General features: G+C 43.4%; 1 protein-coding gene across 2 annotated transcripts; it reads right to left on the reverse strand.

Annotated features, from left to right (window-relative positions):
- Positions 1–21: 21 nt before the first annotated feature.
- Positions 22–23,863, reverse strand: alms1 (ALMS1 centrosome and basal body associated protein). 2 transcript variants are annotated; one of them, XM_078175365.1, is made up of 18 exons: positions 23,768–23,863; positions 20,533–20,713; positions 19,670–19,781; positions 17,725–19,582; positions 17,343–17,502; positions 15,939–17,096; positions 13,257–13,372; positions 11,286–12,357; positions 10,829–10,948; positions 8,249–8,404; positions 6,212–7,179; positions 5,008–5,125; positions 4,596–4,811; positions 4,264–4,511; positions 3,621–3,786; positions 938–995; positions 534–633; positions 22–326 (listed from the first exon to the last, which is right to left on the reverse strand). In XM_078175365.1, exons 1-18 carry the CDS (start codon positions 23,780–23,782, stop codon positions 282–284), a joined length of 6,867 nt encoding a protein of 2,288 aa, XP_078031491.1. In that variant the 5' UTR covers positions 23,783–23,863; the 3' UTR covers positions 22–281. The 2 variants fall into 2 exon arrangements, with proteins under 2 accessions (XP_078031491.1, XP_033499268.2); XM_033643377.2 differs by having other exon boundaries at positions 10,829–10,951.

The following is a 23,863-nucleotide window of genomic DNA, read 5'->3' on the forward strand; positions in this document are numbered from 1 at the left end:
AATCAAAACAGGGAATTTAGCAAAAATGATAAAGAATCGAGTTTATTTTTACATGAAAAGGCATTTTCAAGTTTAACCAATAAACACAGGTCACTGGTCGTACGAAGAAAAGAATTCTACTTTTCTACATAATCTTTAAAATACAAACTAAAACTGTGGTCACAAATATATTAAAGCCAAATTTAGTTAGGTAGTCTTGCTCTTAATGTTACAGAAATTGTAAAAATATTTTCACATCATTGATTTAATCTACAGTAAAAAAGTTTGACAGGTGTGTTTGATCAGTGCCACGCTGTTCTCCTGCCCAGGACACGGTTAGTGATCCGCTGAAACACAGGAAACAGGTTGTTTGTGTAAATAAATCATTTAAATTAATAACAAATGTATAAAGTTTGTCTCTGACACACTTTGAGAACTGCTCAGGAAATAAGTAGGGCTGTACCCGACTCAGAATGATGTTAGTCGAATCAGATTTAGACGTTTATAACGAATATATGTGACTTTGTGAACGAGAGCAGATGTTTGTTTTGTACCTTGTTGTAGAGTTGAGCGTTCAGTCGGTAAGATCGATACTCTGCTTTCCTTCTTTCCTCCTCTCTCCTCCTCTGCACCTCCGGAAGATTCTCATAAATCCTGGTGAAAAGACGACGGTGTGAGTAAACGTTTTTAAAGACAAACTTAATATTGTTATATGGTTTAGACACTTCTGCAACATCTGAGTTAAACAAAAGTAGCGTAGCACCAGTTTCACCTGAAACTCTACCTGATAGAGATGATACATGGTTTTCACGGTGTCTACAGGATTCAGACACGTATTGCTCTTTAAGACCTTTTCAGTGGGATGCACCGATATATCAAGTAAACATCAGTATCAGCTAATATCTGCCTTCTTGACTGCCGTCGTCCTTTCGGAGAACAAAGCAAATCAAAGTCTTACTGTTTGGATCTCTGGATCATCTCCTTCCTGGGAACAGCTCTCCTGAGCAGAGCACTGCCTGAACACACAGACACAAACCAAACAGTCATCAGTCCTTAATGTATATTAATATTAATATACCAGGAGTGTCACGGTTGATTCTAAATTCAAATGAGCTTTTAATTTTAGTAACTGAAATCAAAAGCAACAAGAATAAATAAATAAATAAATAAAGATGGTTCGACTGACTGATCAACATCTCTGCCTTTTGAGGGGCAGCCCTACAAATTAGCCTAGAATATTTTAACTTAAAATATTTCCCCTTCAGCCAATCAATCTGATATAAAACCAGCTGTTAGGGGTCAGTTAATAAACAAACATTAATAATTAATATATAAATAATTAACCCAGATCTCTTTTGGGGGGTCTGGGGTATCCTGTTATTTTTTAATTGTTTATTATGAAGCCACTTTTGATGGTTTTAATGCTCTCGGGCACCTTATTCACAGTCAAAGTACAAAAACGATCCCAGTGTGAATCAATTTATTTTCATTGTGAACTGGAAAATCTTTGGCGAGCCACCCAACACCCTGTCATGGGCCAGATTTTGGGTGGCAAGTTAAAGGGAAATTTCGGTTTATTTCAACCTGTCTCCTATCGTCCTAAATTTGTTTCAAGTGACTAGTGACATAAAAATAATAGTTAGCATGTTAGCCGTTAGTCTAGATACAGCCGGGGCGCATAGTAGCGTCAGACCTGTTAAAACGTAAGTGAATGGGCAACCTTCAAGTAGGGTTGGGTACCGTTCATAATTGAACTGATACGGTACCGGTACCGGTATCTGGAATTCGGTACCGGTACCAAACGGTACCTTATTTCGGTACTTTTTAACCCTATGGGCCCTAGGCCTTTTTGGGGTATTTTTATTGCCTTTACTTTTAAGCTCATATCACAGTCATTATAAAGGCTACACACACATGCTATATCTTGTTTTTTTTTTTCAGGACAATCTGGGCTAACCAGATTTGCCATCATTTCACGTCCTTCTATGTGCCTGTATTTTATATTAATTTTTAAATCAATGAAAAAAACAAATCTGTGTGCCTAAATTCTTACATTTTTACATGTATCTCACCATAGCAAGTTGGAAGTAGACATATTCTGCCATATATGAAGAGGGGAGACTCTCTGGAATCTGGCAATATAAGAACCATGATGCTGGGACATTCTGTCACTTCACAGCTGTCCAAAACATGTGGTTTGTGCCAGGCGGACATGATTGCCAGTATTTTTCATTATTGCAAGAAATTCCATTGACTCATTCACAAGTCAAAAATGTGTTTTATCTGAAAGAAACATGCAATATTTACATCTAAGATCACAGAAAAATAGTCACCCAAGTGCAATGATGTCCTCCAAGATAATATTTGTTTTTCAGTTTCAGTTATATATTGGGGGAACATTTTGGGCATTGGTGGGGGGGCACGTGTCCCCCTCAATGTATATGGTGACTACGGCCCTGTCATGCATGCATAATTAGGCTGCAGTTGTCTGGGTGTGCAAAGGTGAAGTGGCTGGTCTTGTCATACAGAGTTTGATGGAGTGTCAACTGGACAATATGGAGATATTTGCATCTTGAAAGCCGGACTACAAATGTGGATAGACAGGGAGAAACACGCACAAGCCTAAGACGTGGTAAGATATGATATTCCTCACTATATGAAGTGACTGATAACAAGATCTGTATAATGGATTGTAAAGAAATTTGTCAGGTTTTTATTTTGTAGACAATTGATCTGTATTTATAGCATGATGGGATGACAGCACAATGATGTGTGTGGTCCTGTGCTTTCATGTGATATGCGTGGCATTTCTGTGCGAGCCTGCGTTCGCAAGTAATCCATCCAAGAGTAATGTGTGTGCAAAGCTGTATGAAAGCTCTGTTATACATCATTTTATTGTAATTTTTCACTGTGAAAACATTGGATTACTGACAAGTGCTTGGCCTTGTCGGAAAACTGCTGTTTCTGCTGATATGCGTGGCTTCTCGCTATGACGCATGGTCGGGGAGAAAATCCACAGAGAAGAACGGTGTGAATTTGGACGCACTATGCGTCGTTCAGGCCCATAGTCTAAACTTCTCAGTTTCAACATTTTATTGAGAACATTTAGGAACAGTGCTGCACGTTAACTTTTGTCTGCACATTGTTTTTGTCGCCATTGTTGCTGAATCTGAGGTGTGAGTCATGCGCTCTCGCTCCGCCTCCACCTCAGGTACCGAAATTTGGCACCATTTTATTTTAAGTGAATCGGTACTCGGTAGTACCGACGTGAATCGGTACCAAGTAAAAAAAAGTACAGAGTTTCGGTACCCAACCCTACCTTCAAGTGCAAAGTTAGTCCACTAAACAAGCTTTTTTCCACAAAGACCGCCTCATATCATACATATGGAAACACTTGCACACGCAGCATGCCTGGAGCAGATGACCTTATAAAGAAATCCGTCACAAGCTGATGTCAGCTCGTCACATGGAAACGGAGTATTCAGAACAGTCTGAGGCCTGAGGGTTTTACTTTTTAAAGTCAAATTAAATTGTGACACCCCTCATAAACACTACAGTGAGTTTATAAAACCATCTTTCCTGGAGTAAAAGAATCCAGCAGCAGGTTTGTTGTTCCTCTCCTAGTGTGTGGTGTCAAGTACCTGCAGGCTTCGGCAGCCTCCCCGGTCCTCCAGGCCGGCTGAACAGTTCATCGCACTCTCTGTTGAAATCGGCCTGGAGCCTCCTCTCCTCCACCTGCAGAGCCAGACGCTTCACCCTCCGCCTCGACTCAGAGATGAACTCTGGACGATGCATCAGCAGAGCGTCCTGCAGAGACACAGAGGAACGTTTATGGTTTTACAACACAAAAAGGGACAGGAGTATGGGGAACCATTTACTGTCGTTTATCAGGTCTAATGAAAATGAAGATCAGCATCATTTTATCTTGAAGAGCCTGAAAAGTTATTTTCTCATTTAGCTTCTTACTATAAGTGATGTTATTCTACATGAACACGCTCTTCTGACAAAGTTAACGACAGCTTTTGAATTTAAATTCTTAAAATATACCTGAAGATGTTTTTTTCATTTACTTCATTAGCGTTTATTCATGTTATGTGATAGCTAAATACATTTAAAGCTAAATCTAGGAGCCTCAAACACGTACCACACTTTAAAAAGGCCTTTGAAATGTTTGAGTCATCTGTACTTTTCATGAAAACAACAGTTTCTTATATCTATAGCTGACGTACTCTTGTTCAGGACTTAAGTTGAAGTGATGTTTTATAAAGGTAAAGTTGAACCAACCTGTAGAGAGATCTGTGTCAGACCAGAGGACGGCGTTTTGGTTCTTGGATCTACATCAGGTTCAGGCTGAGGTTGGTTTCTGTCTTGGTGGACTTGTCTCTGTCTGAGTGGTTCTCTCCACGGATGGATTCGGCTGTACGGTTCAAACCAGGCGGTGCTCGGCTTCCAGGTCGACTCCTCTTCCTCCGGCCGGTTCTCCTTCCTCGCCTCTGACCTCAGCTCGTCAGCAGCGATGAACCATGATACACCTGCAGAGATTCAAACCAGCTGAATCAACACGAGGGTTTAGTTTATATCTGAGAGCGCAGCAGCTCAGGTGTAGGGTCACGTACCTTCAGGGTAGGTCTTTGGTGGAGTCCTCTTGCTCTTCCTCTGTTTTTGTGAGCCCTGGCTCTTGGATGGACTCTTCCTCCCTCCTCGTCCTCTGTCCAAGCTGGATGAGGAAGATGAGACCTGCCTGGAAGTTCTGGCCTCACCAGGTGAAGGGAAGGTGGTTCCAACGTCTCTGGTGTGTCGTCGAGTCCCGTTACTGACGAGCTCCAGGTCACCTGATGAAACAGGAAACAACAGTGTGAAGAATGTTTTTATCCTCATCTTCTTTACTGTGTTTGGTTTTTATTTATTTAATTTAAAATGATTATTATTTCATCCATGATCGTCCAGCCCTGAGATAAACTTCAGACATGTACCGAATAACTTCATATAACACTCCTCAGTCAGAGACCTCTCTCCGGCTGCACTGACCTGCCTGGATGCCTCTGCTGACCAGTTTAACGGCCTTCTTAGCTGCCAGCATCCTGGAGGGGCCGCGGTGTGATGGGAGCGTGTAAGTGCTGGTTGATGATGCAGAATCAGCAGTAACCTGAGGACCAATGAAATGACATCAAACATTTAGAGCCGATCAGTAACTACGAGTCACTGCATCTCTGTGTCACTTTGTCCTGTGGTTTTATTGAAAGTCTTTACACAGAACACAGTCTGACATTTCTCTGCAGGAAAAGACACAGGTGAAAATAAAAAAATGGCTGAGTTCCATTTAGCTGCTTCAGTTTCAGGGTCCTGGTACTGTGCTTGCTGGTTCACTGTCACACTGTCATAGTTTACTGGGACACTTGGATAGAGCAGGGCTGTTATTAAGGCCAAGACACAGCAAACTGACATCAAAGAACTAGGGGTGATGAAAGCAGACTGCTGCATCGCCTCATGTCGCCTGTTTCTTGGCCAAAAAGTTGCACTTGAACACACCGCAAAGACTACAGCAGACGGGTAACTAGTACGTATGGTCTGCGCCTGCATGAGAGGAAATAACTCTCCACACCAGCATGCAGCAGGTGTCTGTGTTAAAGATGCTAGCTAGCCAGGTAGCATATCAAGAACACAACCTGATGTTGAAGTTGAAAGAACAAATGATATTTTCTATGCACCAGTAAACAACAACACAAACAGTTACAGATTGTTTCTACTAAAAGAGCTCAATGGCTAAAAAATAAACTTACATTATGTAACAAGTTTATTAGGGTCTGACTCCCTTTTTTGGACTTTAGCTGTTTACTTTCCTCACTTCTGTTTATCTTGTGTGAGCTGAACTGACAATCAGAGTGATTTATTTTACCAATGAGCTCTGGTGATTTTCAACCTGCTGAATCAGCCAGAAATAAGCTGAGGAGAGCCCACTAGTACCAACAGTGCAGGACACACCGCAAACACTAGGGTAACAGACGCTGACCGATGACCATCAGCGTTGTGTGTGAGGGCCCTTACAGTTATTAACACCTGAGCTGGTTCTGCTATGACAAGTCAAAATGTCTGCAGTGACAAAAGGCCTGTTTGGTGCTGATAATGGGCGAAGAAAAAATGATACAGTTCATTTAGTATATGTTTATGCTCATACATCTGTAATTAAATTAGCTTCATGTCAGAATAAGAACGAGGACATTGATATACACACCGTGGACTCATCTGTGATGGTGGTCTCTGACAGCGTGATGATGTGAGGCGGCTCTTTGTATCTTCCTCTCCTCTGCTCCCTCCCTTCCTTCTGCTTGTTGATGGTGCTGTAGAGTTTACTGAGGCTGGAGCTTGTTTTCAGGATCTGGACTCTGTGGGCGCCGAAGGCTCGGACCAGCCGCGCTGTGTCCACGGTGGACATGGAGCCAGACATGGAGGACAGGGTCTCTGACTCGTCCCGGTCTGCAGGACAGAGGTGTGGACTCTGAGAGGAGTCCTGGGAGAAGCAGGAGGTGAAGGAGTCTCGGCGGTCCTCGTCTACAGATTGAGAAGTTTCCTCCACCTGCAGCCTCTGTGTGGAGGCCTGACGAAGGACGGGAGGTTTACCTTCAACCTTTCTTCCTCCTCTGGCTTCACCACCTCCACTCCTTTTCACCTCTCCACTGCCCTTCTTTCTGTCTCTCTCTGGAGCGTCTCCTCCCCTCCTCTCTGACATGTTAGCACCTCTTGTGTTCTGAATAAGACGGGACAGGCGTTCCAGCCGCTGCAGCAGCGACGCCTCTCTGTCGCTGGTCGGTCTGGACTCCTCCAGGCTCCACTGATCACAGAACCGCTCCCACAGCTGGTCCAGAGTGCTGCTGCTCTGCTGGGCGACGGGGTGACGGAGGTCCGAGTCTCTCCTCACCTCGCCTCGCTCCTCTCCTGTCTGAGGAGCAGAGCTTTGGTCCAGGTGATGGCTCACCATGTCGTAGTCCACATCCACATGAACTGGCTGAAATCTCACACGGCTCGGCTCTGGATGATCATTACTGGGGAAGTGGACCGGGCTGGTGCCCTGGTCCCTCTTGGAGGCTCCTCGGCTGCTGGATGAAGGCACTCTGGTGACGGCAGCTGATTCATGAGAAGATGTTTTTGGAGTTCCAGTAACACGTGTTGTTTGTGAGGTTCCATCTGCTGATACAGGAGCACCTTCGAGAAAAGAGAGATCATCACGTTAAGACTATTTCATTTCATTCATTCATTTTCCGTGACTGTTTATCCTGTTAGGGGTCGTGGGGGGGGTTCACCCTGGACAGGTCACCAGACTATCACAGGGCTGACACATAGAGACAGACAACCATTCACACTCACACCTACAGACAATTTAGAGTCACCAATTAACCTGCATGTCTTTGGACTGTGGGAGGAAGCTGGAGCACCTGGAACCCACGGAGTTCGCACCAGCAATCCTCTTGCTGTGATGCAACAGTGCTAACCATTGAACCACTGTGCCGCCCCAAAATAAACAACACAAACCAACGAAACAAAAGGAAAAACAAAAAACAAAAAAAAAAAAACAATCGGCACTGACTATCAGACACATAGGTCTTTTAAACATCAGCATCGGCCGAGAATTTGACATTTGATGCATCCCTAGTATGCTTACTTATAAGTGGGACAAACTACTTTGTTATGACGTCGCACTTTGACCTTTGACCCTCCTGCTTACATACCTGTCTCAGTCCATAACACAAAATTTGGAGTAAAAACAAACAGTATGTGATCTGGTATCTTTGGCCACCAAATTTAAAAGTTTGGTGTTAAAAAATATGTGTCTATCCCTGAGCAGTCAAATCTTTTGGCATGAAGGAAACAAAATATCTATCATCATATCTATCATTATTCATCATTATTTTTTTTAATTATTTATTTGGGTTCTTTGGATTACAACCAAAATATAAAAATAAAACTTATGATCCATTGGAAAGCTTTTAGAAATAATCAGCTTCACATAATTTCTTCCCTCTTCTCCAAAAACACTTTCCTGCAGAGCTGAACACAGTGACAGTAACAGTGTCCCTTTAACCTTTGAACAGTCAGTGTATAAAATCAAAACTGATTCTATTATATTAATCTAATTTAACGAGAGTGACACATGTACAAAATAACAGTTATTGAAAAGCTTTCTTTTGTAATTCATCCACAGATGATGTTTGTTTCACACATGCATTGAGCACAACACAACATAATGAGTGTGCGTCCTGTAGGCTCGGCTCACCTCCGTGTTCGGGCTCGTTCATTTTGAAGGTGGCCGTTTTTAACCTCTTGCTGTAGATCCCCTCTGAGTGTCTGATGGTGACACCTCGGTCCAACCCAGCATCTTGGTGCCCGAGGACCTCGCTGCTGAAGCGTGGGGGGACGGCGTCATCTGAGCCTGGTCACAAGTCAAAAGTGGTTTGTTACCTCATGATGAGTGAGAGGAGGTCAGACTCAGACTGTATCCTGAGCTGACTGATAAAACCACTGTGTGGCTGAAATCCTTCTTTTTCTTGCAGAAATGAGCAGAAGATGTTTAAAGATAAGGAGTCCACAGTCCCTCTCGCCCTCCGTCTCTCTGCTGGGGCCCCAGCTCTGCCTTTGTCTCACTCAGCCCCTGAACATGAATAATTAATGCCCTGCCTGGTGTAGGTTACAATAGACCAGCTGCTCTCCGTACAGGCTCGGGGGAACTGAGCAGAGCCTCCTCATTTATTACAAATACAACCGACAATTTATTTCTCTCACTTTTATAAAGTCCTTCATTTTTATTCGACTTTTTCACAGTTTGAGTTTAATCAGTTGTGAGATGGAGATGCTGTCCAGTTATTAAGCAGACTGATTTGTCCTCAGTCGTCTTCGGTATGTTAATTTGACAAATATGTTTTTTCTTCTCCAAAGATATTCTTCACTTTCATAAACACCCAACATTATTACTGATGTCTTTTCTTCAAAACACTGCGCCTACAAATATTAGAACTAGATTATATGCTCCCCTGTCCTGTTAGTGTCAGGTCAACACACCTGAACAACAGCTGCACCACACTAAACTCCTACAGTTTATCTGCCTTCATCAGCCTCACACCTGTAACGGCTTGTTTCCACTTATGTATGTGACTGGTGTACATAGGTCTGTAAATATAAGGATGATGCCTCTAGTGTCCAACGTAAGGAAGTACATTTCTTTAAAGATGGATAGACACATAATGGAAACTACCTGTAGCCATGGGGGAGGGGCTAATTTTGTCCGGTTGTTTGACCATCCAGTAGTTTGGAATATGCGTTTGGAACATTACCGTGACAAAAACAGGAACAGTGTTGCATGGCAACAGATAAATGAAGATGTTTACCTGCCAGGTTCGTGGCATGATTTTGGAAATAATTCTAAAAAGGTGTATGAACGACTGAACAAATCTTATGCCTGCACTTTCATATCAAACAGAAAAAGATGATGACTGTATTTTGTATCAGACTGATAAATCAGACTGTATATGATGTATAATCATATTTTAGCAGAATAATATTACTCAGAGTCACAGTGTGTTTAAACTACATAAACAAGTTCTTCTTAATCAAACAAACTCACCTGGCGGTCAACAGGAAACTGAACTGAGGGAAACTGTTAGCTAAGCTAGCACACGGTTATACCGTCTCTCTGAAATCCACCGCAAAAGTTCCAATTTTTTAAACATACTCGAGGCAAATTCTGGACTGAACTATTACACAGGAGAGGAGTTCTGACTGACTCGTCCCTGTACACATACGTAAGTGGAACGAGATGTAAGACCAGTGTTTTAACGCCTTTGTCGTCATCTGTGATTTGAAAACATCACATTTCCACACAGTCAGAGAAATAAAATGTACACTAAAAAACCAAGTGCAGTGATGACTTGAGTCATTATCTAGGTACATTTAGTGCGCAGCCAGGGGTGGGAATCTCCAGCCACATCACGATTCAGAGGGCTACAATGGGATTATATAACAATTATTGATCCATCTTGATGCACTTCAATTTTTTATTTCAATACGTGATTCATTTTTTCTCAATGTGTGACTACTTGCTTCATTTAAAAGCAAGTATTTGTCTTGATCAATGAATAAATAAAGCGATGAATTTACTTGCATGCAGTGTTGCTCTCGCCCAGGTCCCTTTTCCCTTCGACTTCACAGAAGCCAAAATGTTTCCTCTGCAAACTTTTAAATCAGGAAGTGCCACCTGTGGTTGCTCACACTAACCCACTGTGGGATATTTAAGCTGGCAGAGTGTTCAGTGTTAGCATAATGTAATATTTTACCATAAATAAAATGCAATTCAAGTACGGTTGGTTTCAGGTTTTGGACATACTCAAAAAATCTGACACAGTCTGCAGCCGTTTTAGTTTGAGAAGTTAACTTAAGAAGTAATTGAATTAATTTGAAAGCACCTGACAGTCTCCTGCTTGTATGAGAATAATGGCTAATTTATGGCATGGAAAGTTTTTCCCAATAAACTTCATGTTTGTCTCAAAAATATGATAATTTAGACATTAAATTAAAAAAATGCTTGTATTGCTGCCTTTTTTTAGGATGAGTTACGAGTGTATCTTTGCTGTAGACTGTTCAGGTGCTGCACTGCCCTCGCAGCTGAATTCAGCGTCTTTTGTTTGGTCAACATCACCTTATCAACAAAAATTTAGAGAACTGATTTTTGACATTTGTGATTTATAAATCTATCATTCCCCCCACCCCTTGGAGCAGCCCTACAGAATGTAATGTAGTAGAAATCACAGAGTAAACCCAACACTGAATGTGATTACAATCATTATATTTCAGATGACTATACCTGTGTGGGAGCTCTCCATGGTGGTGTCAGAGGGGTCGTTGGAGGAGATGTCAGCTTCTGTTTGAGGGATGTAAAAGACCTCCTCACTGCCTCGTGGTTTGTAAGGCAACAGGACAGGCACTGCTGGAGGGAGAGAAGGAGTCTCTTTGAGTCATCTTTACTCACCACAGAGAGTTTAGAATAAAGCCGTTAATTTCTAATGATCTAATTAAGCCAAGACTGCAGGATCAGAATATGTGGCCTTGTGTAAGCAAAGATTATAAGACACAAACCTAACACAGTATGTTCTCATGTTCAGAACTCTGCCCTCATTTATAGTGTGATAAACAGCTCAGTGAAGGGTTAGGCACTGCACTATAAAACTATAAACCTCTCCTGTAACAGAACTAAACAACATGAGATTATTCTTTATCAGATACTGGTATAACTTTATAAGTACATCCCATAATAAGCCTACCTGGTGCTTCAGTGGTTGAGGGTCTTGGTGACACAACAACTCTGTGACGTGGTGTGAAAGACTGTGTGGACGTGGAGATCATCCTGTCCCGAGGCACGGTGGTTTTGAAGAGCGTGGAGGTGTCCGCTCTTTCAGGCCGCCGCAGTCTTATTGGCTCTCTGGTGTCGTACCACTCTGGCGGACTGGACAACCCGACACCTTCGTCCGGGCTGGTGGCAGCAAAGGAGTGTCTGAGGGGGACGAATTCTTTACGTGGCAGCCCCGTTACAGCATCAGCGTGACTGGGAAAGACGTCTGTGGCTTTGGGGGACAGAGTGAGGTGGACATGTGAGACGTGACCTGTCCTGGTCGGGGACGAACCTGTGGTCTGTTCAGCTTTGTGAATAGCACCAGAAACAGAGCTGTCGTGCACAGATACCTCACCATCTCGCCTTACAGACTGTGTGTTGTCCTCTTTAGCTTTCACATCCTCTCCACCTAAATCCTTTGACGGCTCTTCAAACTGGCCTCCTACAGCGTCCTGCCTCCTCCGACTCCTCGTAGAAGTCAAGTTTTGGTTTCCGATGTTGAGACTACTGCTTAGTTCAAACACTGACGCCGGGTCTCTGGTTGCCTCATCCTCTTCATCTATGGTTGAGGGAAGCTGCCTGTTAGCTTTAGGTTGTTCAGGTGCTCCTGTGGAGAGCTCAGCCAGGTGGAGCAGCTCAGGTGCTGGACTGATGGGAGGTGCAGGAGACGTGGAGGGAGAGGGGGAGGTGGAGCGCCTGCGTGTGGCGATGGTGATAGACGTGAGGGCCTGAGGGTTTGTCCGAGCGAGGGTTACCCCTTCTCTGGCAGCGATCTCACGTATCTGAACCTCTAGATCTGGACGAGGAGGGTTCTGAAGCTGCACACTGGAGTCAGTGGAGAGATCTGAGGGGATGTGAGAGCTGAGGTGCTGCAGCGGCTGGGACGGCTGGTTGTTGGAGTCATGAAAGGCAGTGACTGTGTCTGTTGGCTGAAGCTGAACCTGCTCCTTGTGGACTCTGACGCTGGATGCTGCACTGCTCTCTGTATCTGTGCTTCCCTGACTCTGAAAGGAGAAGCAAAAAAAAAAAAAAAAACAAAGTCGGTGTCAAACTGTGTCAAACTGTTGCCCCGTTCACATGGAGATCCTGCAACACTGCCGCAACAGAGACCTTTCAGCACACCGGCTTTGCTTTTTACGCATAACCAAATAACGCTGGCATCATGTTGCCACAGTGTGTGATTTTAGACCGTATGCCAGAGTTCTGGAAGGCGTGACATGTAACAAAACATCGGCCTCTAGCAGCAGGCAGCGATTTCTAACAATAACAATGGCCTAACAATTATTTAGCGTCCCAGTTACATGGCGGTTGTTCTCATTCTCTGCTTGGAAAGTAAGGAGCTCCTGGACCTCACCTCCTCCCCAGACATTTTCTGTTGCTGTTCTTCTTTTCTGAGTCAGCTGCTAACGGCTGCTAGCTAAGTCTCCTGGTGGTCACTCACGGTATGCAGCAAAAAAAAAAAAGGCCCTGCGGCCAAAAAAGCATTTTACTCATAGACCACGTTTATAAAAAGGGCCTGTGAGACCAGGCAAGACTGTAGTTTGTTATCCTGTGAATTAATTCCTCCATCACACACACCCCCAAAGAAGAAACCGTTGCACTGCAACACTGCACTGGAAACATGGAAACAGTTTCAATGAAATGTTTCCTAAAGTCTGACATGCATCAGTTGCCACACCATGCCTGCAACACACCTGTTACCTTCAGCATGAGACCTGAACTGTCCAGAGATCGTACGCAGACATCAGAGAGGAAACATTATTTGGTCAATATCAACATGTTTTTAAAAAAGAGAAATGTGTTTAAAAAAATTCTGTTAACTTGCAGACCTTATAAATTAAGCTGTATGATCTATAATTGCTATGTGTGATGATAAACAGCTTTTCATGAGTGTCCTATTTACCTTCAGAGGGTTTTTCAACAGCAGCTCTCTCTTGATCTCTTCAATCCGCTTTCTGTCTTCTTTGTCCAACTCCAGCGGCTCACACTGCTGTCCTGATATCTTCAGTTTGATCCACTCTGAAACACAGACACTTTTATTCCAGTGCAGATGATAGTCTGTTAGTGCAACATAGGGTTCTTCTGACCCACAGAGGAACAGGAGGCAAGTGTTGTAAAAAGCAATACACATGCCTGCTCATGTTCAAGTGTACAGTATATACATATTTTAGGGAAAATATGACAGTTTGGGACTGTCTACGCACAATGATGGAGGAGAAGGAAGTGGAGTTTGTTTGGATGTTTTAGACCCTGATCAGACAGAGTGTGTTTGCAGGTTGCTAAAAGCGAGATGCACCACACTGCCTTTTTATGCTGAAGCCTGCTCTGATCAGATGGAGTGCTTTTTGAAGCTTATTGTCTTTTTTTTTAAAAATTGCCAGACAACCACCTAATCATCTGTCCTTAGCTAACAGCTATTTTGCTATTAACAGGGTTCCTACACATTTAGAATTTCAAAATTCCATACTTTTCCATACCCTCATTTCCAGACTTCTCGGCGATTTTTTTTTTTTTTTTTTTTTTTAGAGAATATGCAACATCTGAGTAAATATATCAGTGTATCATATTCCACATCATATTTAATTATTTTTAATAGGCGAATGTAGCCAAGTACTATAATGGCATGCAAATAAAAACTCAGGTAAGTTCAATGTCTGGGCTGAGGCAAAAAGGTTGGGACTCTGGGTGCAAGCGATGCAGTAACCCCTCTCTCCAGTTCTGCTGTTTTAACACTGGGTTTAATATATTTTGTTTCCATCTCTCTGCCCTGCTCTACTCTGCTTCAACGCTACTTAGCTCTCTCTCTACTCTACCAGTAGACTACCACATCCACCTGTTGCACAAAACGCACACAGCAGTGTTTCCCCTAGGATGGAGTTGTAGCAGCAGAGGTGAAGCACACACATGAAAAATAATTTTCACATGCGTGAAACTTTTTTGTATGCTTGCAAAGCACAGCCTGCTGGGATGTTTCTATGTATCTACTGGCACCAGAAGGGCTCTTTAGGACTAAGTACATACAGTACATGTGTGCACAGTAATGAGCAGGTGAAATGTCTGTCTAGCTTACATATGAGGTGTCTCAAGATTTAGGAAAATAAAATTTTATTGAATATAATAAAGTAAAAAGTCACTTGACATGCTGCTGTTTTGTGTTATGACCTATTTAAGTGCTGGAAGTTGTTATTTACGTGACAACGCCTGAACGCAACACAAGCTCAGCACCAAGAGTGTCGTGCTGCGCTGCTGTGCGAGCAGCGTGTTTGTCTGTGCGTTTGTTGCTGGTTATTTACACAGTGTCCATAACAATAACTTTGGCAGCTGACAAACTGCACCGGGCTCAGGGTCAGGTTTGGTCAGGAAAATGCGGCCCGAGCCGCTCTAGCGTACTCACCTGTGTGTGGCGGAAATCCGCCGTGCGCGATACAGAGAGCAGAGGAGAATTGTTAACGCGTGACCATGTAGAGACAGAAATGACACGATGACATAACACCATAAATAGTAGGCCTATATTGTTATGTTATTATATGAAGCGTCCGTCGCGCAAAAATAATATGACTTTAGTTTATGAAGAGGTAAGACAGAGCTCTCTCCTCTCCTCTACATAGTGCAGCATGTAGCGGACTGGTCATACCACTTGTCAATCAGGTAAAAGGGGCGGTATGTTTTCTGAGACTTTTGCTCTCACACAAAATGTGCCTGGCCCGGCATAAAACACGATCCGGATTGATTAAATTATTTTTGGAAATACCTAATTTTCTATTTTAGAAAACAGTATTTTAGAACAGTGGTAAGAGTCTGGAAACATAAATATTTTTCCATACCTTATTTTTAATTTTCCATACTTTTTAATACCTGGAAATTGATCAAATTTATTTCCATACTTTCCATACTTGCGTAGGAACCCTGTATTTAAGTACCTTAAAATCTGCATTTAAAAATTGGCATGGGAAAGGGAATTTGGGGAATGGACACAGGGAAATGGAAAGTGGGTACATGAGACCCTCAGAAAAAGGAGAAATCAAAGGGAGAACAACCAGCTGGTCCAGGAGCTTCACCTGGATGATGGTTGGTTCAAAGCTTATATCAAGATGAGTCAGGGACAGTTTGACAGTCTGCTGTCACTCCTTGGGCCTAACAAGGATTGGGAAAATGTCAGAGCAGTTACAGTTTGTTCAGATGTCTCGCAGCTTTCCTAGAAGGGCGATGATGAAAATGATAGACAGTACCCTCTGCCTCAACATGTCAGGAACTACATACTGTTTATTTATTGTATTTATTTGACAGTAAACAGTAGATTGATTACATGGGAAGGTTAGAGTAAGGTGAAAGGGTGGTTGCCTGGGAACAAAACAAAAGCGGAGCAAGTTTTTTTTTTTTTTTTTTTTTTTTTACTAGTGGCATTCAATTCAATTTAAAAAAAAAAAAAAAAAAAAAAAAAAGGCAGTACGTTTCATGTTTTGCAACCCGCAAAACGCTTTCTGTGTGATCGTGGACTTATGCTGCAGGAGTTTATTTAAATGTTTTAATCTCAAAACTTGTCCCTGAAGATTAGAGTGTAAAATCTCAACTTGTATCCTCTTACCTCTGGCTTTGCTCTCCTCTTGGTCAGTGACGCTGGGTGTACTGGACACCATAGTGGCCGGAGATTCACTCTGCAGTAACTTGGCCACTCTGACTGCCAGCGAGCTCTCATTGCTCCCGTCACTCATCACGCCCTGATCACTGTCCTCTTGGATGGGTGAGGAGGAGCTGCTCTGTGCAGGACTTCTGTCGTTGTCTGAGACACCTGCTGAGTCTGCAGGAGTAGAGGGGATCTGTTGTGTACTCAAACCTGGTAGAGGCTTGCTGACTGGTGGCTGTGGTGGGACTGTGTTATCAGGAGGAGCAGCGCTGCAGCCCTCAGGTTCTGCACGTCGGGCTGACTGGGAGAGGACGAGGGACGACCCTGCATCTCTATCAACAGAGCTATCCTGTGGCCTAATGTATGCACCTGTGGTAATGAGAGCTTGTGTGGATGGATAATGAGGCTGACCTGGTGAGGTCACACTCTCTTGACCAATAGAGGTTTCTCTCAGTCTCTCTGAGGTCAACATGGAGTCAGACGAGGACCTCACCCACAGCAGGGAGGATCCAGTCCTGGGATCCACAGTTGCAGAGAAGGAGGAGAACGAGGAGTCCTGGAGCCTGCTGGTTTTCTTCCTCAGTGAGAGGAAGATGTCATCATCAGAGAGTAGACGAGGCGCAGCAGGGGAGGGTGAGGAGGCCCCTGAAGACCCAGTAGACACCATGTTCTCCGCCTGAGAGAGAAGTTTACGGATCTCCAACAAAGCTTTGGAGCTAACGACAGAATCTGCTGCACTTCGCTCCAAACTACGGCTAGTTTGTAAGGTAGAGTCTGAGTCTCTGTCCCCAAACCTAGCCTTGGTATCTACCAAGGGCTCAGAGTCAAACCTGTCCCCGAGCTGGATGGTGTTCTGGCTGCTGGTTAAGCTGCTGTTCATGTGCTCCTGCTGGGTGGTCTGCAGTGTGGAGGGATACAAGTCTTCACTGGGCGGGGAGGAGTGTGTCAGTCTGCGCTCACTCTGGATATCATCTGTGTCTGAAGAGGGAGAAGCCCGTCTGGTCCGCTCTGGGACGGATACACCTGGACCGAGACTGTCCAGGCTCAGAGGTATGGACATACTGGAGTCCACTGACAGAATGCTGGACCTGGAAAACTCTCCTTTATGAGGACTGTCACCTGAAAATAAAACATGACAGGATTTTTAATGGGGCACAACTGTTCCTTTCAGGTAAGGCACATTTACCAAAAAGAAGTAGAGCTACACAATTAATGGAATATTAATCTCAATCACAATTATGGCTTCCCACAATTAAATGAACATCATTGACTGCGATACTCAGGAGGTGTGCCTTAATGAAAATTCTACCCTTCCCTTATCTTATCTCATACTTTTCCTGTTTAGAACGTGAGCTTTAAAGGTACCTTCAGAGGGCTGCGTGCTCTTGGTCGGGGTTCCAACAGATCCTTTAATTGTACAGAGATCAGTGGGAGAGAATTCAGGCTCTCTGATTGGCCCTCTGGGCACAAATGGAGTCAAGATTGTTGAGGGAGACTGTTCAATACCCAGGTTATGGAGATACAACTGCAAGAAAAATAAATACAGAACATCAGAATCACGACTACAAATCTCCAGGTATAAAGGTATGATGCAAGCTGAATAAAAGTAACAGCAAAATCTTTCCATTTATTTTCCACAAAAACTGAATCTGCAAACAACTGCACAAGTCTACAGTCCTAAACATATTTTAAATAATACTTAAGAGAAATCCTGTTTGTTTACTCATATTTTCAGTTTTTTAATTACCGGAATTCGTTCTTCAATGTTGAGCTCTCGCGGCCTGGGCAGAGGAGGTGGTGTTGATAGTTTGGACGTCCAGTAAGGAGCGTAGTTATCGACCTCTAGACTGACAGCAGAAGACGCTCCGACCGAAGTTCCTAATTTAACTCCACTGCTGTAACTACCTTGGGAACTTGAGAGTGTCAAATCTCGATCAAGCGACACGTCGCTGAACCGACTGAGGCTCACGCGAGCCGCAGGTTGAACTGTGGCAGCTGGCTGATGACGGACATCGTCCTGAGTCTGACTGTTCTCTTCTTCTGCAGGTCTCTCCACTGGCTGATTTTTCTGGGCCGACATGACCACGGTGCTGAGGGAGGAGTGGGACTGTGACCTGCCGAAGGACGAGGTGGAGGGTCTTGCTGCAGAACCAGTGTTGTCTTTGTCACTGGGAGCGCTGCCCACCGCCTCCCCTCTTCTTGTAGAAGAAGAGCCCGAGGGAGCCGTGGAGGAGCTCTGTGTGACATCCTGGTTGGCAGCACTTGAAACAGGAGGCTGTTGTAAACTCATTGCCTGCTGACTCAGGATGCGATTCAGGGAGTCAGATACTGCATCGTAAGCTTTCTTTTTGGGAGAGATGCCAGAGAATCCCTGCAGTGCTAAACTATCAAATAGTGATGTCTTTCCTGAACTTTGATTTATCCTCCAGGCGTCTACTTTCTGCATAAAGTTGAGACTTGGGAGAGACTGGACTTTTGCAGAGGTAGCTTCCTCTTGGCTCTGATTTACTATGTCTGGGAGATGGACATCAGCCACAGGAGCAGCTGGCTGTGGAGAGATCCCTGACTGATATGAGTTCTCTTTATTGGATTCTATGGCAGAAAGTTGCCCTAATTTAGCCTTGACGCTGGACTTGGGAGGGGCCTTAAACGCCCCAGGAGTGGACTGAGACTGTGGAAGGAAACCCAGGTAGGACCCATCGATCCCTGTTTGGTTCCCTGAGGACCAAAGGTCTTGTTCTCTGTGACCCCGCAAGACACCTACTGAAAACGGTCCTGTCCACGGCACCCCACCTGGATTTGTTCTGGTCACACTGGGCTTGCCTTCAAACGTTGCTGTGGGATGCGGTGTGAGGGACTGACCAGGTGGTGTGGAGCTTTTCAGCTGCTGGTTTTCAGATTCAGCTTCATGGCTGCTACTCCTCTCTACCTCAGACAGCAGCGCTCTGTGTAACGCTTCACTACTGTCATCAGGTTTCGTGCTGCGAGGCCCCGTGGTGATGTTACAGACCTCAGACGACAATGATCGTGATTGGTTAGAGTGTGAATCTCTGTCAGGTTGTTGTGTCTGCTGCTGGGGAAGAGAAGCTTCACCTGGAGGACCCTCTCTCCTAAACATACTTTGGTCAGTGTGTGGTTTGGTAACTTCAAGGCTCTGAGACTCTGCAGCTGCCTTCACAGAGGTTTCAGAAGCAGAGGAAACGGCACTGCTGCTGCTGCTTGGCATACCGATATCTTTCTGAAGGAGCTCCAGAAGACGCTGAGCAGGAACGTCCTTACTTAGGAAGAACGTCTCATTTTCAGCAGCTTCTCCTGCTGACTTGTTTGAAGGGTCAGTCAGTGTCTTGGAGACGTTCTCTCTGCTCCGTGGTACTCTCTGTTTGTCAGTCAGTGGTGAGTGAATAGTTTCCTCTTGTCTGTGCTCATCTGTTAGAGACAAACTGTGCTGGGACAGCGAGCAGCAGCTGCTCACTCCTTCTTCAGACAGTCTGGTCACCTGAGCCAAAGGATGCTGGGACAGTGATTCCTGCTCTGAGGCCTGAGTGGTGCGATCCTGGGATGCAGAGTGAAACCTCTCTGATGCCAGGGAAATGTCTGGATATGCCCTTCAAAAGGTAAACAAATACAATGAGAAACTTCTGAACAGTCAAATGACATGTTATAGAAAAACTATGCTGATTTTTTTTTCTTACCTTAAAGGGACAAATTCATTGTCACTTTGTTGGAATAAAGAATAATCAGTGAAGTTGTGTCCCGCTCCAGGCAACAGGGAGAGGGCTGGAGACAGGTTACTGTCCTGAAATTCTGACGATACAGAAGATGCTGAATGTTATTCACAGGCACTTCGAACAGGTTTATGATTTGCAACTTATCCACCGACCATACAGTAGAAGACTTTAGTAGAAGATTTTTAAAATATTTCTGAAAGACAAAAGTCTGACATCCTCTCACATCTAAAGTTCAGTGTGAGGTTTTTAGTCACACACTGAGATTTTAAAAAGACTGGAAATCTTGCAGGGTCACAATTTGCAAACACAACTAGATTCATTTTTAAGATTATTTCCCATCCTGCTGCTCCTGGTAGAAAATATTACGTACTGAGTGAGAGCAGCTCACACATGGATTAGTCTGCCAACACTACCTGAGACTCTGACACATATCGTTCATTTAAAAATACTCTAAAATAATCTGTTACATTATGTACAGTGTTGCTGTTCCTGTTTTGATTTATTGTATGTGTTTATGTAGGCGTGACCTGACTACAGTTAAGAATGTGTCATGCTGGATAAACTGGCCCCTTTACAGAAACATTAATGTGCACTGTCCCTGTAATCTTAAACTGTATAAATAAGTAAATAAAACTAGACAACTTGAAATGTGATTTTTCCATTCCTATGTAGATATCATGAAACCATGAGACAAATATACAGTAGAGTTTATATTTTGAGTCAAAACCCCAGATATCCATTAAAACATTTTGTTCTGTATCACCTAATCCCAAATCAACATTATGGATTAAAAGCAGCAGAGTGAAATTCATTGTTGTTTAATGTACCTGGTTGAAAAGAGCGTCCCCACAGCTGCTGAAGCTCCCTGTCATCTGTTTCCAGCCTGGGCTGCCTCTGGTCCTGATCCGCATCACTGTGACTTTGAGCTTCAAGTTGGTTTGTGGATGTTTGTCCAACAGACTGACTCACATCTTCATCTGCTGGTGACTGAGGAGACGCTGCCGCCCGCTGTGAACCAAATTATTACACAATATGACTCACTGTTATTGTCCTCTTGTGTCATTTAATACAACAGTGTCACCTAAAACACAAGAATCTGTCTTTGGAGACTTCAAAAAAACAACTGCTGGTAACAGCCCTCTAGCCTCTGGAGCTGGAGAGGAGCATGCTGCACAAAAACTGTTATAAGTTCTGGAAAATGTCTCACACATTCTCCACATCCTGCTGGTCACACAGCTGAGCATCTTTGATAACTTATTCAGCTCCTCTGTGATGAGGAACACAACAGGAACAGGAAGTTGCTCCTCCCGGCTGACACGACTTTGTATAACTAGTCTCCTCTGTGCTGGAACTGGGAGCTGCTCTGTCACTGAAGCTTCATAAGGACGGGCTGCTCACCTGGATTTGTACTTTCATTTATTATATTAATTCACAATCATATCACAATATCCTTTGTATCCTTTGCGCAAACTCTAAACTCCATATTATAACATAACAGATGCGTTTTTTGTGTTTGTATTTTCATTTAATTCAACTTTAATATTCAAGGACAATTCTGGAGCTTGCAGCATAAAGCATTCTTGACTGGACTTGCACTACAAATGTACAGTATCTTTCCAAAGTGTGTATTAAGTATGTGAAGTTAAACATTATGATCCTACTTCAAGTCTGTACGCTAGGCTTCTATTTCATTTACCTATAAGCACATGTACCGCTTGGAGCATTGTGTCACCCTTAACCTGAGCAGAGCTCAGAGGTCTGTCTGTGCCCAGTTGAGATGTGGTATCCTGTCTCTGGCAGTGGAGACTGGACGCTTTCATTTCATTCAATTCCAGAGGAGAATAGAAAATGTCACCGACATGAAATAACCTTTTGCTCTACTATCCATTTTATCACAATCTCAGATATAGGGCTGCCACTAACGATTATTTTCACTGTCGACTAATCTGTCGATTATTTCTTCGATTAGTCGACTAATCATTTCATCGAAAAATGTGTTAAAATATTGAAGAATGTCAGTCTGTCTCGCCCAAACCCCAAAATTACGTCATCTAATGTCTTGTTTCATACTCACGCCAAAGAGTTTTAGTTCACTGTCACGGGAGAGTGTGTAAAGCTGCCAATATCTGAATGTAAGAAGCTGCAGTAAGAGTATTTTGGGGTACTTTATAGTACTTTTCTATGAAAAATGACTCAAACCGATTAGTCGACTACTAAAATAGTCACAGATTATTTTAATAGTCAATTAGTCATCGATTAGTCGACTAATCGTGGCAGCCCTACTCAGATATAAGCTTTTCCTTAAATCGTCTGCAGAATGTCCTGATTTGTTTTCCACTTCTGATGAAAATCTTTCAGTAAGCTCAGTTTGAAGAATAAGAAGAAGATAAAGTCTGTTGGGCCTGTGTGTTGATGACTCTGTTGTCATACACACACAGGCCAGAAATACACACATGCACAAACAGGACCTATATGTGCATTAAATGGAGAGATGTCAGGGTGAGGGAGCTGCCTTGGACATGCACCCTGGGCAGTTGGAGGTTCAGCACCTTACTCAAGGACACATCGGCGGTGCCCAGGAGGCAGACTGGCACCTCTCCAGCTACCAGTCCATGCTTCATATTTGGTTCAGACAGGGACTTGAACTGGCAACCCTCCGGTCCCAAATGTTTACCACCTGCATCTGAGGACACTTTATCTTTGACATTTTAAAGATATGGTTTGTAACATGGTGTTACTGCTTTTGTCTGAAATGTTTCGTAGTTTCATGTAAGCCATGTGGGCGGGGCATCTTTTGGTGTATGACACTTAAATAAATGATCTGAATCTGTATCTTTATATACAACTTTTTAAATTCAATTTACGTGCTGCTGTCAGAGTATATGCAATATGTTGCTTTGAGGAAAAGACACATTTGGTATTAATTAGTAAAAGCAAAATTTTAATGTTTTTTTTTAAAATCATGATTACATGATTGTTAACTTTACCAGTAATGAAGAAAAATACTTACAGTTTGCAACCGGAATAACAAATGTAACTCCATTTGGGATTAATTAAGTACTCAATAGATGTTCTTCATATATGCAATGACACAATGTCTATGTAATTTTGTCATCCTGATTGTCCATACTGTATGGTTGTACGATTTGTTGTACTGTGCATGTTGGTCCATCCTGAGACTGAGATCCCTCCTCCGTTGCTCCTCCTGAGCGTTCTTTCATTATTTCTTTGTTAAAGGAGTCTGGTGGGGAGTTTGGATTCAGAGTGTTAGGACAGAGGGCGCATTATGTTGTACAGACTGTAAAGCCCCTTGAGGAGAATTTGGGATTTTTGAATAAAACTGACTTGTGCAGTGTGACTTTAGGGTTAAATGCGAATCGCCAGTATGTGTAATACACCTGTAGTCACGTCTGTAACGTTACGTATTATTCATGTCCTTAATTGTTAGCTTAAGCTTAAAGGTGCTGTTTCTCTGTATGAAGTGAAGTTAGTGGACATCTGTGCAGTTATTCTGGCCTGATTGAAGCTGTAAGACCTTCATCAGAGATTGACAAATAAGGTTTCCAGTCTTTTTGAATAAATGTCAAATGCTGCTAAATGCTAACACTAATTAAACCGCTGTTGTGACAGTCGCGAATAAGCAAGTTTTCCCTGATGACTTTAGCTACATTATCTTATGAATCGCGTATAAGATAGTTGAGACGTATGACAAAAAGTTAGCTAAGGGCAACAGGTTAGCTTGGTAACAGACGCGTGGCTACGTTGCGCATACTAATCGCTAACGCTAGCTTGCAACTGATTGTTAGCCGCTCGCCATTCATCACTACTAACCATGGGAACGCAACATTTCGCGTTGACAACGACGTCTACAGGGAGTAACGTCGCGTTAACCGTCTGTTAGCTGTTATTAGCTGCAAACAAGCGGTTAGCAGTGAGCTAGCAGCGACAACAGCTAACGTTGTGTAAACTTTATTCGCGGGTCAACGTAGCTCGGACGACGAGACAGATCGCTCCGTAACATCATGTTTACACCGGAAATAACGTTAAAGTTCTGTAAATTACCTGCGGAGGCTCCATGTTGTTGATGTTGTTGTCAGTCCGCCACAGTGAGCGCGCTTCCTCCTGCTCGTATCCAAGGACCGTTGCTATGAGATGTAG

The sequence above is a fragment of the Epinephelus lanceolatus genome, chromosome 15 (genome assembly GCF_041903045.1).
Source record: "Epinephelus lanceolatus isolate andai-2023 chromosome 15, ASM4190304v1, whole genome shotgun sequence".
Taxonomy (NCBI): domain Eukaryota; kingdom Metazoa; phylum Chordata; class Actinopteri; order Perciformes; family Serranidae; genus Epinephelus; species Epinephelus lanceolatus.

Excerpts from the sequence above, each read along its gene's own strand:
- alms1 (XM_033643377.2), bottom strand. Across the intron at positions 17,503-17,724 it reads ACATTGAAGAACGAATTCCG|TTGTATCTCCATAACCTGGG; the intron begins GTAATTAAAAAA and ends TTTTTCTTGCAG. Across the intron at positions 7,180-8,248 it reads GAACGAGCCCGAACACGGAG|GTGCTCCTGTATCAGCAGAT; the intron begins GTGAGCCGAGCC and ends CTTTTCTCGAAG.